This window comes from Phoenix dactylifera, chromosome 2, assembly GCF_009389715.1.
Source record: "Phoenix dactylifera cultivar Barhee BC4 chromosome 2, palm_55x_up_171113_PBpolish2nd_filt_p, whole genome shotgun sequence".
In the NCBI taxonomy this organism is placed as follows: domain Eukaryota; kingdom Viridiplantae; phylum Streptophyta; class Magnoliopsida; order Arecales; family Arecaceae; genus Phoenix; species Phoenix dactylifera.
In genome coordinates, this window is record NC_052393.1 from 18,010,288 (window position 1) to 18,025,072 (window position 14,785).

The 14,785-nt window shown below is 42.7% G+C and overlaps 1 protein-coding gene across 3 annotated transcripts; it reads left to right on the plus strand.

Annotated features, from left to right (window-relative positions):
- The first annotated feature begins 5,943 nt into the window (after positions 1–5,943).
- On the plus strand, positions 5,944–14,007 carry LOC103717738 (auxin-responsive protein IAA10-like). Of its 3 annotated transcripts, none has more exons than XM_026808700.2 (5): positions 5,944–6,563; positions 12,269–12,600; positions 12,704–12,806; positions 13,076–13,137; positions 13,227–13,468. In XM_026808700.2, the coding sequence occupies exons 1-5, from the start codon at positions 6,112–6,114 to the stop codon at positions 13,289–13,291; spliced, it is 1,014 nt and encodes a 337-aa protein (XP_026664501.1). In that variant the 5' UTR covers positions 5,944–6,111; the 3' UTR covers positions 13,292–13,468. The 3 variants fall into 3 exon arrangements, with proteins under 3 accessions (XP_026664501.1, XP_026664500.1, XP_008804453.1); XM_026808699.2 differs by having other exon boundaries at positions 5,948–6,563; positions 12,266–12,600; XM_008806231.4 differs by lacking the exon at positions 13,227–13,468 and adding an exon at positions 13,539–14,007 and having other exon boundaries at positions 5,950–6,563; positions 12,266–12,600.
- Positions 14,008–14,785: the final 778 nt, after the last annotated feature.

Consider the following 14,785-nt stretch of genomic DNA (forward strand, 5'->3'; position numbering starts at 1 on the left):
ATTTCGGAGAGAATCCTCTACCCTCGAAGATCTTCGCATTTCTGTCTAGCCATATGTGATATGCCACATATGCCCATACCACTCCCCTCTCTGCCATATCAGATCTCCGAGCAGAGTCTCTCAGCTGTCTCAAAAATATCTCTGGCGAAGTAAATCTCTGCTGCTGGGCCAAAGCAATGTCCCAAACCTGAAGAGATCGTGAGCACGTGAACAGTGCGTGACCGATCGTCTCCTCCTCCCCCGGACATCCCTCACAATCGCTCGGTACGCTAATCCCCGTCGAGCCAATACCCCTCTCGTAGGTAGAATGCTCCATGCCACCCTCCATAGGAAGAGGGGCCACCTGTGGGTGGACTCGTAATCGCCATATCCAACGGCCCTCCAGAGTGCGTGTGGGCCCCGGGTCTAGTGTAGTCCTGAGGTCACTAGCTGTAGCTCTTGCCCTACCAGTCTGGCTCCATACCCTCCTAGGTCATCACCAAACAGCAAGTGGATCTGATTAGCATCCTATCTGTACTCTCCGAGAATCAGAAGATCACAAACTCTGCAACTGGCTACTGCCACCAGGTCGAATATGGTAGGCCATTTGGAAATTGGCAGTCCAGCCATCCAGCAGTCCTCAACAACATCTATCATGCGGCCATCCCCCACTGCCCACGAGATGCAAGGGAGCACCTGCGGGGCTCGTCCACACATCTCATGCCAAATGAAGGAGCACTAGCGCCCAGGTCTGAATGAGTCACCGATACACCTCTCCCCGCACTTGGCTCTCATCAACCTACTCCATAACCCATCTGGCTCCAGAATAAATCTGGCCACATGCCTAGCTGACAGTACCTCCCGCCTGGTGATAAGGGAGTGAATGGCCAAGCCCCCACTACTCGTCAGCTGATAGAGGACCTCCCAAGCAAGCAAATGGATGCCACTTCCTCGAGCTCGCCCACCCCAGATAAAACTTCGAAGCAGTTGCTCCAATGGCCTCAGCAAAGCCATCGGAACAATTGTATTAGAGAGCAAGTATATGGGAATAGAACTCAACACTGATCTGACTAATGTGACCCTGCCCATCATGGAGAGAGTGCTCGCCTGCTACCCCTCTAGATGATGTCGGATCGTCATCTCCACCCCCAAACAATCACTCCTATGCAGTCGCCGGCCGGTGATGGGAATCCCCAAATACCGCATACTGCCAACTTGCTCCTGATCCCCAAAATCTCTGAAATGACATCTTTCACCGAAGCCTCAATCTTCGGTGAGTAGCATACCACCGATTTGGCCAAGTTGACCTGCTACCTTGATACACTACAGTACTCCCCTACAATCTAACGGTTCGCCTGTGTCGATCTCCTGCTCGTACTAGCCATCAGAAAACAATCGTCAGTGAACAACAAATGGAAGATCTGGAATATACCTGTCCTCGGCCTGTAAGGCTCCAAGGCATGGGACTCAGCAGCACTACAGAGAGCTCTAGATAGAGCATCCGAGCATAAGATAAATAACAGTGGAGACAATGGGCAACCCTGCCGCAGGCCCACTGATGACTCGAAGAAGCACATAGGCGTGCCATTCACCAAAATGGCAAATGAAGGTGACTGAACACAGCACATAACCCAACTAATCCACTGACGATGAAAGCCAAAAATCTCCAATGTGCGTACTAGAAAGTGCCAGTCCATCCTACCGTAAGCTCTCTCCATATCTAACTTGATGCCCATCAAGCCTTGCCTACGTGAGGCCTGCCTGAGATCACACATGAACTCCTGGTCTATCAGTAGATTATCAGAGATACTACGTCCCTTGATGAAGGCCCCCTGCTCGGGACTAACCAACTCAGCCAATAAACCCCCGACTCTCCTCACTAAGATCTTCGCAATGATTTTGTAGATGGTAGTACAGAGGCTAATGGGCCGATAATAACTCAGTTCGGTGGCGTCCTCCCTTTTTGGAATCAGGGTGATAAAAGTTCGTTTCCACTCACTAGGAATGGTGGTTGAGCTAAAGCAATGAAGGATAGCCTCAATCACATCCTGTCTGACTATGCACCAGTACCTCTGAAAAAAGAGAAGGGGAAAGCCATCCGACCCCGGGGCCTTGTCCCCAGCCAAGGATCGAAGACTCTCATGAATCTCTGTTGTTGTCACCGGCCTAATCAGCTCGGTGTTCTCCACATCTGTAACCCTCCTCGATAGAACAGGTTGGGCGGGTAGCCCTCCATCCCTGGTCTGCTCTGTCCATCTCGACCTGACGAACTCCTTCAACACTCTCCAACCCTTGATATGCCACTTCGTGTAGTACTAAAATAATTTAATTTAATTTGTTTAAGATTTAGATTTTCTGCTAAGAACTTTGATTTATTAATATGGCCGCTTTTTTGCCCTTTTTGGATGTGAGGTTTAAATCACAACCTGTTGCAATCATAATTGGTTGCTCTATGGTGGTTGGAGGCTGATGGGAAATATCTAGTATTACATCCATCGATCTAGTTTTGGACTCGATAGTCATCCAACTTAGCCGATATAATGAAAAAGCTAACCAAGATCATCAATCACTCACTTTAGCTCCAAAATCATGGTTAGGATGGGCGTAATACACTGGGAAATTGATCCTAAACAACCCATTTCCTACAACCCCCACCCCCAAAAATAGACCATTCATGCTACTCATTGCAATCACAACGGGTTGTGACTCGAGTCTCTTTTTTTTTTTTTTGAAGAATTGTTTAATTTCTAAGATTTTTTTTTAGATGCTTTTATCTTTAGCTATAACATATACTTCAACTGCGTCAGTGCAGTTGAATGAATGGAGAATGAGATGTGAATCAAAGGAGGGTGAGTTGGGACAAACACACACACACACACACAGAGAGAGAGAGAGAGAGAGAGAGAGAGTCGGCAAAGGACAAGGGTAATTGGCCAACAACTTGAGCTTGGAAATCTGAAGATTAAATAATAATAATAATAAAAGAGACCAAGAAATGGGGGTTCAAGCACTGAACAGGAAGGCCAATGAGGTGGTCGGCATATTGGCGGTGATACCAGAAAAAAATAACTAATAATGGAGGGGGCCATAAGTGGATTGTGCATGAAAAAAGACGCATTACTTGCTTGAAATGAGAAATAAATGATCGAAACCCCTGAGACATAATGAAGCGTCCCCACATGGGCGGTGAAACTGTCCCCCATCCCCCCCGACCACTGCCCCAAAAACATCATTAATCCCGCATAATTTCCCCAACCGCCCCGCTGCCTCTCGAGGAAAAGCGCCAGCTCGGTGCGGATCAGCCGCAGATAAATGCTTATGCGAATGAGCATCTTCCGTCCGATTTTTGAAAGCGGATCGATCTGATGGTCGCGTAGAAGGGTTTGTTATGGGGACGTTGGCAAGGAGGTTGGTGACGGGGGGAACTACCCATAGGATGCTGTCACGTGCGGATTGAGATAAGATGGGTCTTGTCGGCTTGTCTCTCGACGGTCTCACGTCTCTTTCCAGAATTAGATTAAATGTATGAATCGTCTTTCCATCGTAGCGTCTGTTCGCAAACATCTCCGGTTCATATTTGCAGCAAAAATGAGGTTAAAATAATAACTATAAAGTTTAGAAATTTCTTATCAATAACTCTTTTCTGAAAACTTATATTAGAATTTATAAAAAGACTTTACATGCATCATAAAACAGAAAGTTTCGATGATTATGGAACCATGCCAAGAAATTAAATTCACAGATCAATATCTGATACATATATTAAAAGAAGTTTTTATTTTATACTTTAATAGTAATATTTTATTATATAATTATAAAATAAATTCTTATTAAAATTTAATTTATCATCTGAGCACAAATATGGCACCACAGATCGTGAGGAGATTTTCTGCACAAAATTCTATATATAAATCGTCTACATTAGGCAACAAAAGCGCACACTAATTTCAACATTTTATTTTTGATATGCCGGTGACTCACACACAATGGGTGTGGGTGTTGCTCATAAGATGAAAAAGGATAAAGAATACAATGGAGACGGAACTGAAAAGTAGTCGTCTCAAATAGAGTTTCCGAAATGCTGAGCGACAAAGAATGTGTAATAACCCAGGACCTCACCGAAAATAGCTAGCCGAAAAGTATTATTTGGGTTCCTTGATCCTATATAAGTACCCAAGATCCACCCAGCGAATAACCGATGTGGGATTAATACACGCCCGCACGGATCCTCACATACTTCCCCCGTTCAAGCCCCGACGTCCTCGTCAGGCTAAGGGTTCATATCTATTCAAATCTAATCACAAACACCACGATTGGCCCGTGGTCAGCCTCAATGGATCCGTGCTGCAGTGTCCCCTAGTCCACATAGGTTATGGGCCAAGTCCGCTCTGATACCATTTGTAACAACCCAGGACCTCACCCAAAATGGCTAGCCGGAAGGTATTATTTGGGTTCCTTGATCCTGTATAAGTACCCAAGATCTACCCAGCGAATAACCGATATGGGACTAAATACACGCCCGCATGGGTCCTCACATACTCCTCCCGTCCAGGCCCTGACGTCCTCGTCAGGCTAAGGGTTCAAATCTATTCAAATCTAATCAAAAACATCACGATTGGCCCATGGTCAACCCCAATGGATCCGTGCTGCAGTGTCCCCTAGTCCACATAGGTTATGGGCCGGGTCCGCTCTGATACCATTTGTAACAACTCAGGATCTCACCCAAAATAGCTAGCCGGAAGTTATTATTTGGATTCCTTGATCCTGTATAAGTAACCAAGATCTACCCAGCGAATAACCGATGTGGGACTAAACACACGCTCGCGCGGGTCCTCATATACTCCCCTCATTCAAGCCCTGACGTCCTCGTCATGCTAAGGGTTCATATTTTATTCAAATCTAATCACAAACACCACGATTGGCCCATGGTCAGTTCCAGTGGATCCATGCTGCAGTGTCTCCTAATCCACATAGGTTATGGGTCGGGTCCGCTCTGATACCATTTGTAACAACTCAGGACCTCATCCAAAATGGCTAGCCGGAAGGTATTATTTGGGTTCATTGATTTTTATATAAGTACCCAAGATCTATCCAGCGAATAATCGATGTGGGACTAAACACACGTCTGTACGGATTCTTACATGATGTCATCTAGTCTACCGTATTATTTGCCTTCTTGTAGATACGAGTAAGCCGGCAGACATTGTGAATAAGCCGCATCCCACCAAAAATACAGTCCGAAATTCTGAATCGGACGTATTACCGTGGCAGAATCTTCTCAAGGACAATGCGGTGCACCAGTTTCAGCGTTTGGCTATGACATCCGTATGCGAGAAAGAAACGCGGAAGTTTAAAACGTTGCAGAACCCTACCGCGCTCGTGGATGCCGGTCTGCACGTATAGATGAAACGATGATATGCTGCAAAATTACACGAAAGTGTTGGAGGAGATGGAAATGGTAAGATTGAAGTCACCGCACGGAAACATAATCCGACCGATTCAAGATTCGATACGGAATCCGATTCCGGATGCCCCCGCACGAGGTGTACCTGCGATCTAAAAAACTATATTAAATCACTGCACTAGAAACTCTGGTACCTAAGTATGCATAAAACTTTCTATGTCGGGGCAAGCTTCATCGAACGAATCGACAAGGAAACATTTGGAGTAATTGACGGCAGATACGGATCCCGCATACAAACTTCCATCAACGCGTAGTAGCCGACAGCGAATAGAAACAAAAACTGGACGGCAAGCCTGTAGCGGTACCGTCGTGTCCCTGTCTCCCCTCGCCGTCCGGTCCAAACCAAAAATGTTTCCGCATAAAAATTTCATATGCGCTCTCTTGATCTGCCGTCCAATTGCTCCCGGCTCAACTCATCAACGGTCATATATCAAAACAGAAGCCCATGGTTTGGGAAACTTCATTTATATTCTATGCGGATTGTCCGTACATGAAAACCAAGACAGCGGCCTATTTCCTTCCCCGAGAAACTCCGATGCTGTACTTTTCGCCTTCCGACGGCGTTATCTTCGCACGATTTACGAAGCATCACTCCAAAAAAGGTACCGTCACCCCCTCCCAAGTACTGGCCCCCGATTTCCCGTCACCGATCTTGTCCAGAGGGAGCGATGATGGCGGGCGGCGGGTCCTCCTCCGGCTCGCTGTCGACGGTGTCGAAGGGGCCTCCACCGCCGCCGGAGGCGGAGGAGGACGCGGTGGAGAAAGACTACGTAGGGCTGTCGGAGGAGAGCTCCTCGTGTTACCCCGGCGGCAAAGGCGACGACGGCGAAACGGAGGAGAAGGAGGATGAGGAGCTGGAGCTGGGGCTGAGCCTGGGGGCCAAGAAGGCCAACGCCGGCGCGAGCAGGGGAAGGGCGCCGCGGCGGGAGTACTGTAGGATTCTCACCGCCGAGGACTTCCCGTCGCTGGTCTCGCGCGCTTCGCCGCTGTCTTCCTCCTCCTCTGTTTCATCTTCTTCGGCGACGCTTGGCGGCGGCGGCGGCGGCGGCGGCGCTGGGTCTAGGAGGGTTGCGGTCTCCGGTGCCCCGGATGCCGTTGGGTCCACTAATCCACCACCAAGGTGAGGGTTAAGGGGTTTTCCTCCTTTTTCTTTTGTTTGTTTAATTTCTTCCCTTCTTTACCATTTGGAGGGGAATTTTCATAGGTTTTTTATGTCAAATTCGCAATCTCTCTTGGAGTAATGCTTTTCTTTTTATTTATTTGTTATCATATTAATATTTTGGGTTTTCTATTTTTTCCAAGGTACGTTTGGCGGTATGATTTCTTTATTTTTCTTAGTAGTTAATTTATTTATGTGAATGTGGCTGGCCTCTTTGATTGTCAATGGAGTGTTTATAATTTTGGTTTTGATGCTAAGGTTCTTTTATTTGAGATCCCTTTTATATACACTGTACACACACACACATATATATACATATACGTATATACGCGTGCAAATATATGTGTGTGTGTGTGTGTGTGTGTGTGTGTGTGTATGTATGTATGTCTATGTATATGTATGTGTGTAGAGGGATAGATAGATAGATCTGTTTTTATATATTTAGTGCTATACTCTTCTTCATCATTGAGGTAGAGTTATTCTGATCTTGTTTCATTTCTATCTTTTAACATATCTCATTTCTCTTTTGGATTGGTATTTGTTCATATGGTAACAAAGATATGGCTCGAAATATTTCAGTTAGGGGTGGTGTTCTTTTGTATATGATGTTTATTTCATAAACATAAAACGTCTTTCTTTTCTTTTGCAACTTTTTCCGTGTTATTGGTTATTGATTCTCTTCTACCAGTTGATGGTTTCATCCTTTAATCTTTTCCATGTTTCCAATTTGCCACAGCCAGGTGGTTGTGGGAGGATTATATGACTAGTTGCAAATCTGTCCGGTATTATTTTGTGTTAGCGATTAACTAAACTTGAAAGCTTACGTGCTATTTTGCTTACAAGATTTGGTGTTCTCTATATAATACCATTCCTCCATTTCTTTAATTGCCTTACGTGAGTTGTGAATTGTTCAAGTCAACTATGTTCCTTGGGTATAGTTTTGTGTGTTTTATAAGGTGAAGTGTAATGAAATAATGAGAAACAGAAAACAACAGTCAGAATACTTTGTAAAAAGGACAAGAGGCAGAGAAAGAAAAAAAGACACAGACATTCTACTTAGATTATCTGCATAGAATAGGGAGGGAAGAGGACATGTATATCTTGAAGACATTGCATGCAGAAATTCTGAGATAGATGGCCAAATGTGTAGATCTCCTCCTTTTCACAGTTTAAAAAGAAGATAAAAAACATAGAAAAGAACATAGGATTTTCTCAAAAAAAAAAAAAATAGAAGAAAAAAAAAATCTTCTCCTAAGACACCTCTGTTTCTATTGAAGTGCCACATTCTTAGGTTTCTTTTTCTCTTAATTGGTGTGCATAAACATTTTCGATAAATAGAAGCACAACCATGGCTTTTGGCTTAGGTGATGACTGAGGTGTGTGGCTGGTCCCCCATGTACTTAGAAAAAATATGCTAATATTTGTTAGTGACGAAAAGTTCTAAAATTTTTAAGGAGCATGGGTCAATTGCACCCCTTTGCCTATAGCTTTGCCATGGTGGTGTTCGAGTCAGTGGATTTACTGTTTAAGTGAGGGCTAGGTGAAGTTTTGAACTTCATATGCATTCTCCTCTTGAATTATATCAATTTTAAGGCTGCAAATTGGTCGGATTGATCCGTGACCCGATTCGACCTGACCCACTTAGATCCGAACCCTCGTGTTAAATAACCCGTGGGGCTGGGTCGGATTCTAAGATTAGACCCATTTCATTTTTCGGACTAGGTCTAGGTTTACTAAATTCGAACCTGATCCGATCCATCTGATTTTTGGAAAAAAATTTAGATTTCTAATCCTATGACTCGGCCCAACCCAAATTCGGAAAACCCATTAGGCCCATGACTTGTTCGCGCGACCCGTCCGTGCGCCGCGAGGCCCGCGACCCGTCCTTGAGCCATGACCAGCTCGCTCTCAAACCTCAGTTTTTTTCAATTCCCAAATCGCAAATACCTAAGATTGAAATCCCCCATTCTTTCACATCGGCCATCTCTCTTTCTCTCTCGTTAGGGCTCTCTCTCCCATCAATGGTCGGCTATCGCGACCATGACTACTCTCCGTCCCCAGACATGACTATTCCTCAATCCTCCCAGACCATTGGCCATTAACCGTCCGTGAGCGTGGCCGTCCCCGAGCGTCTCCCATCACAATTGATCTCCACCTTAGTTCGTGCAGCGAATCGGTCTCTTCAGCGTCGCTCGGTGACTTCGGCGTTCGGCGACTTGGCGTATTCGTCCTGACTCTCGAGGTATCCCCCTCCTCCGAAACTCTAGAACTGCATCTTGCCTCACATCTCCATCCTCCCTTCTTTCTCTAGATAATGCAATACCACTCTCATGATCACTTTATGACTATTAGAATAGTTTTCTCAGAACTATTCCTTCTGTTTTTCAGCTACGACTTTTTGAAATGACTAGATCGATAAGTTCAGGCTCCAGAGTAGGGTTCCCCGGACTTCTCTTGTTGTATCATTTAGCCCAGAACTTTTTCAAGTTGCTCTCCGAGGCGGTATTTATTTTACAGTAAGAATTAGTATAACCTTGCTTTTTTTTCTTTGATGATAAGGGAGGTTTAAGAAACACCCAGCTTTTATTAATAAACCAAAATTATTTAGAAGATAACTATGTACAAAATAAGCAATGGAAACACATAAAAAACAAGGCTCCTTAATGCAGAGATCAGACAAAGTAGTCCAAAAATAAATCACACCTGAGACCACATGGGATTAAAAGGATTCTCCTCAGTAACTACACCGCTCTCTAAGGCTCATCTCATAGTGGTAGAACATCTAGGTTGCTGTGAATAAAATCTTACCCACAGGCCATAGCAGGAACTTAAAAAGCAATAGATGTAAGAGTATGATGATAGGGCTGGGTCAACAATCCCAAAAAGTACATGGATTTTGTGTTCCACTTTATGTGTTTTATGGTATTCATCACCTACCAAATCATCACGCAGTTTACTCACTTTACCAATCCAAAAGCCGACTGCTTAGTTTACCAAAAATTGGTGATTGGTTTAGATAGAAATCCTAGAATGCCACTTAAAAACCCGGACCCAATCCGGACCCGACTTTTTTGGGTTGGGACCGAGTTATACATGGACCTGACTCTACCTGACCTGACTCGAATGACCTGTTGGGTCAAAAATTGTAGTCGTGGACCCGACCCGACCCGACTTGAACTTCTATTGGATTGGGTCTGGGTCTGGGTCCTAGGACCCAAACAAGGAACTGGGTTGGGTCGGGGTCCCTCATGACCCTGTCCGACCCGACTCATTTGCACTCCTTATTAGCTTATTGCATGTCACTATCTCTCTAATATCAGACTTAGACCCTACCCTTTGGAAAGAGACCACTAGGGCCACCATATTAGCTGTAACATCTGGTTTGGATCATTGAGTATTTACTAGGGTGCCATTCTTGGTTTTGGGCCTTAGGGCTTTTCTAGTGCTAAAGCTAGAACTTAAAGATGAGGTTTGGAAGATATGAAGGCAAGTTTGAAGGCTCTGTTTCGATTTCAGTTGGGCTCACTAGGTTTCTCTTTCAACCATTTCTGTGATTTCAGTAGTTTCAATTCAAATTTTGAGTTTCAACCATGCAGATTTAGAAAAAAAAAAAAAGGTGAAAATAGTGAGGAAAAGTAAGGAAAGTAAAATGAACCAATGGAACATACATCACATGATCTTGAAGTATGTTATATTTTTTGTAAGCTCTGGATTTATAGCTCCTATAGTTCCAGGCTAAATGCCCACCTGCGTAGCAGCCCCTACTGGGGGATATGGTCTTGACTCTTGAGTATTGAGTCATTGTCACATATTTGTTAAGCTATTTTGACATTTTTGGACTATTTTTGCAACTTACTAAATACATCCAAATTGTTACCTCATGAATAGTAAACATTGCCAACGTCACACACAAGAACCCTTGGACTTGAGGTTAAGGAAGTTTGGTTTTGATGAGCACCCCCATGCACACATGCAGAGATTTCCATTTTTTAGGTATGGATTGGCCTAAAACCAAACACAACCACTAATGTTTTGGCTTTAATTGGTAGCTTTCTACACCCAAATCAAGATTCCAGATCAGGTTTGGATTGAGTTAGCAAGAAGCTGTCAGTCCCCATGTGACACATAGTAACTGATATAATCCTTGGATCTGGATTAATGTTTCAAATTGTTTAGATCCTATGATAACCATTATAGTAGCCCTAAATCAATTCCTTCTAACCAGTGTGGCACGGGATCCTCCTCTCCTGTTTCTCCTCTTAGGTCCTCACACTCTCTTCTTCTTAGTTTGGGTGTTTAGAAAAACTCCCAAAATAACCCAACTCCTCCACAACCAAGATCCCTGCGTAATGTTAAGTTCCCAAGTCCCATCCTGTCATTGCCTTTTTTCTTCCTTGGCAACAGTGGTGCTCATGGGGCCAGGGTTTATAATGATGGCAATGACTTTGGTAATCTAAAGGATGGTTGCACTCTTACTCATTCTGGCATCCAGATTCATAAGCCTCTCTTGTAAACATTAATACCTCCCTCACTCCCTATTTATTTTTCGCTCTCCCCTCTTCCCCCTAAGGGCTCGTTTGGTTCGCGGGAAGTATTTTCCCTCCTAGGAATCTGATTCCTGGGAATCAGATTCCTAGGAAGAGGATACCTAGGAAAGTACTTTTGACATGTTTGGTTAACCATGGGAAAGTGACTAATTTCCAAAGTGCTTATGTTTGGTTGACCATCCACTTTCCTAGGAAAGTTATGTATAATTCCTATTATGCCCTTAATAAAAATTTGGTCTTTAATGCCTCTTTAATGCTTCTTTAATGCTGAAGGGTCTTTTTGGAAAAAAATAAAAAAGGAGTGATTCCCACCTCATGGGAAAGTAACTTTCCCATGTTTCTCATGGGAAAGACTTTCTCATGAAATGTGGGAATTATATTCCCATGGGAATACAACTTTCCCATCTCTCTCCTTTGAAAACTCCAACCAAACAAGAGGCATTTTATTACTTTCCCGTTGACCACACTTTCCCCCCTCATTTTCCTGCGAACCAAACGAGCCCTAAGAGTTTTGTTGGAAGAGGGGAAGATCAAGCTCATATCCTTTGTTAGGCTTCTTCTCAAACATGAAGTAGGGGCATAATTTCAAGCTAAGCAAGCTGAGTTCACACAGTTTCGATCTGAGCTAGCAAAGCTCCCAAGTTTTTTAGCTAAGCAAGCTTAAGTCAAGTTAACCTGAAACTATATGAACTGAGCTTGAGCATGTCTAAATCAAGCTGGCCCCAGCTCGCTTGTGTTTGGCTCGTTTACATTCCTAGGTGCATATCTTGGTTTGTTAAGCATTAGAATCCATGACTTGGGATGCATGGAAGTGGATATATATTGATATAAGAGATGAGTTGCAATTAGGATTTTGTACAAAGATTTAAAGCATTAGTGGAAATTTCCATAACCGGATGGATGAAGATATAGTACAGCTGAAGCTGTTCTTATCATATTATGGTCTAGATTCCTGTACATTCTTTTCTTAAATGACTTCTACTTTCACTTCATATTTCCAAATGAAGGTGTTTTTGTTTTTCTATTATTGAAATTTCATTCTATTCTTATGTTATATTTCTCTCTTTTTCTGACTGGTGATCTAATTATTTATGTTATTTAATTTTTTTCTTACAGCAGTCAGATGGTGGTGGGATGGCCACCAATTAGAGCATACAGGATGAATAGCTTAGTTAACCAATCCAAAGATAATACATACTCAAATGCTGCAGTCACCACATCCCACAAGAAGACTAATGAAAGCAGCAACAACCATCCAAAAGAAGTAATTGCTAGGGAACTTGAAAAGAAAAGGGGGCTTGTTGGGAAATCTCCCTTTGTTAAGGTGAAAATGGATGGGGATCCCATTGGGAGGAAGGTTGATCTCAATGCCCACAGCTCCTATGAGACCCTTGCAGTAGCACTTGAGGCCATGTTCCACAAATCAACAGCAGGACTTGGTGCTTTCACATGTGAGTTCCTCCATCCTACATTTTCTGTGTTGTCTATAGATGTGTTGGCTGATAATCTTTAGATGGGACAAGTAATTAATTTAGTCACTATGGATGGTGGTAGATGTCTCAAGAACCTCAAAGTTGCTTGATGGCTCCTCCGAGTTTGCACTAACGTATGAGGACAAGGACGGAGACTGGATGTTGGTTGGAGATGTTCCATGGGGGTATGCATGCTTTCCATGATACTTATATACAGATGTTAGTATGAACAGTAGCAGCTGACTAACTTGCTAAATTTGTTCTAGTTCGCTTATATATAAAAAAAAAAAATCATGGCTATCACTTTTTAGTGAGATAGTATAATTGTGCGTTAGAGTCATTTAAATAAAGTAATTGCTCAACTTGGACAGAAATACTAATATATTTTATGTTACATTTCCTATTCTAACATGCCAATCTTACCTATCTACTTTCAAATTTGTGGTTGCAACAGAATGTTTTTAAGCACTGTCAAGAGACTTAGGATCATGAGGACATCTGACAGCAATGGGCTTGGTAAGTCGCATCTTTAGTCAAACTTGAATATGGAAATGTCAGATGCAACTCTTTTATAACTAAAACGACCATCATATATATTCATTCAGACCATGGTACTACAAACCCAAACGAGCCTTTTCTTATCAGCTTGATATCACCCAAAGACTGTTAACCATGATTATGCATGTAAGATATTGGAGCCTTGTTTTGGGATATTGATGCTTTGGCTTCTCTGACGGAAAGTTCCATGAATCTGGTGGCACTTGTCATTTGAATTTGCATGGTTTTGTTGTAGAATATGTCTTAAATTTTGGGGCACATACTGTATCTAATTGACAGCTCAAGGAAAGAAAAAAAAACGGAGAGAAACATATTGTAATTTATCTTCAATATGTTTACTTATATTCACCTCTCTGCAGCGCCAAGGCTTCATTCTTCCGAGTCTGGTAGTAGGCTATGAAATGTTGCCTAGCATTTTTTCCAAGGCATTCAGCACTTGAAGACCGTAGGCAAAAGGTGTAAGAATACAGATTTTTTTCCCCTTTGTGGTGGGTGGGTGTATTGGTGGAGGGATGAGTTTTGGGGGCCTCGGGGGTTGCTCAATTCTACAACTGTTATTTGTTTCATTTTGTTCTTTAATCCCCCCTTTTTTTTGGTTTTGCGTTTACGGGTGGTGGTTGTGGTGGTGGAATTGGTGGAGATGAATGTTTGAGTTCTCTTTTGTTGGGTGGTTTGCATGTTATGGCATCATGTTTATTATCTACTACGTTGCTACAAGTATGCTTAATACATGAACTCATGCTTCCAATACTGAAAATATTGTTTTTTTTTTTTTTTTCGCTTTCCTCCTGACTTGAGGATCCAATTATGTCATTCTTATTTGTTAAATGTACATTGGAAATGTCCTAAACTTCATGCTCATAACGAAGTATGTATGTGCGACCGAAGGCTCGATAGACTTTGGTTATGGATCTTGCAGAACAAGGTCTTATCAAGGCTGAATAGGTGCGAACAAAATATGCAGAAGCAGATGCCAGCATTTCTGGCAGAATGATTTCTATCAAATGTTGTGCTCTTTTTCTATTATTTAGCAGTGTATGTGCTCCTCCTTTGGATGGGGCTGCCTTTCTGCACTCTTTGCTCCAGGTTGCAGTTCCTGGAAGAGAGCTCTGAAGAGGAAATCAGCTTGGTTTGCCATGATTTATGGTCTTGGATTTATGTCTTAAGTATATTGTGGATGATCTTGCATTTAAAATGATAGGATTTATTTGTCCCGACTTTGAAGCGCTTTAGTTAAAAAAAAATTATTTGGCCTAATATTATTTTTTAGTGGGACTTGAGAATGAGAGGCTATCTGTGGCTTTGGCCTTGTGTCACACTGGCTCTTATGTATCATTATTTCTCATGCTTTGGCTTGGCACCACTCACTAAGATATGCGATACTGTACTTTTATACAAAGATTGAACTTGAATTATTTTATAGAGATGGTTTAAATAAATAGTTATGTTTTTGATTGATTTAAAGAAATTTAGGATCATAAATTCATCGCAATTGAAGTCTAAACAGTGCATTTTTCTAGTTTCGAATAATTGGTCATGTAAACTAGCTAGCTATGCAAAACTATTTTACATATTCATGACCTCGACAAAATCAAAATTCATGATT

Excerpts from the sequence above, each read along its gene's own strand:
- LOC103717738 (XM_026808699.2), top strand. The coding sequence starts at position 6,112 with ATGATGGCGGGCGGCGGGTCCTCCTCCGGCTCGCTGTCGACGGTGTCG. Across the intron at positions 6,564-12,265 it reads TCCACTAATCCACCACCAAG|CAGTCAGATGGTGGTGGGAT; the intron begins GTGAGGGTTAAG and ends TTTTTCTTACAG. Across the intron at positions 12,807-13,075 it reads GTTGGAGATGTTCCATGGGG|AATGTTTTTAAGCACTGTCA; the intron begins GTATGCATGCTT and ends TGGTTGCAACAG.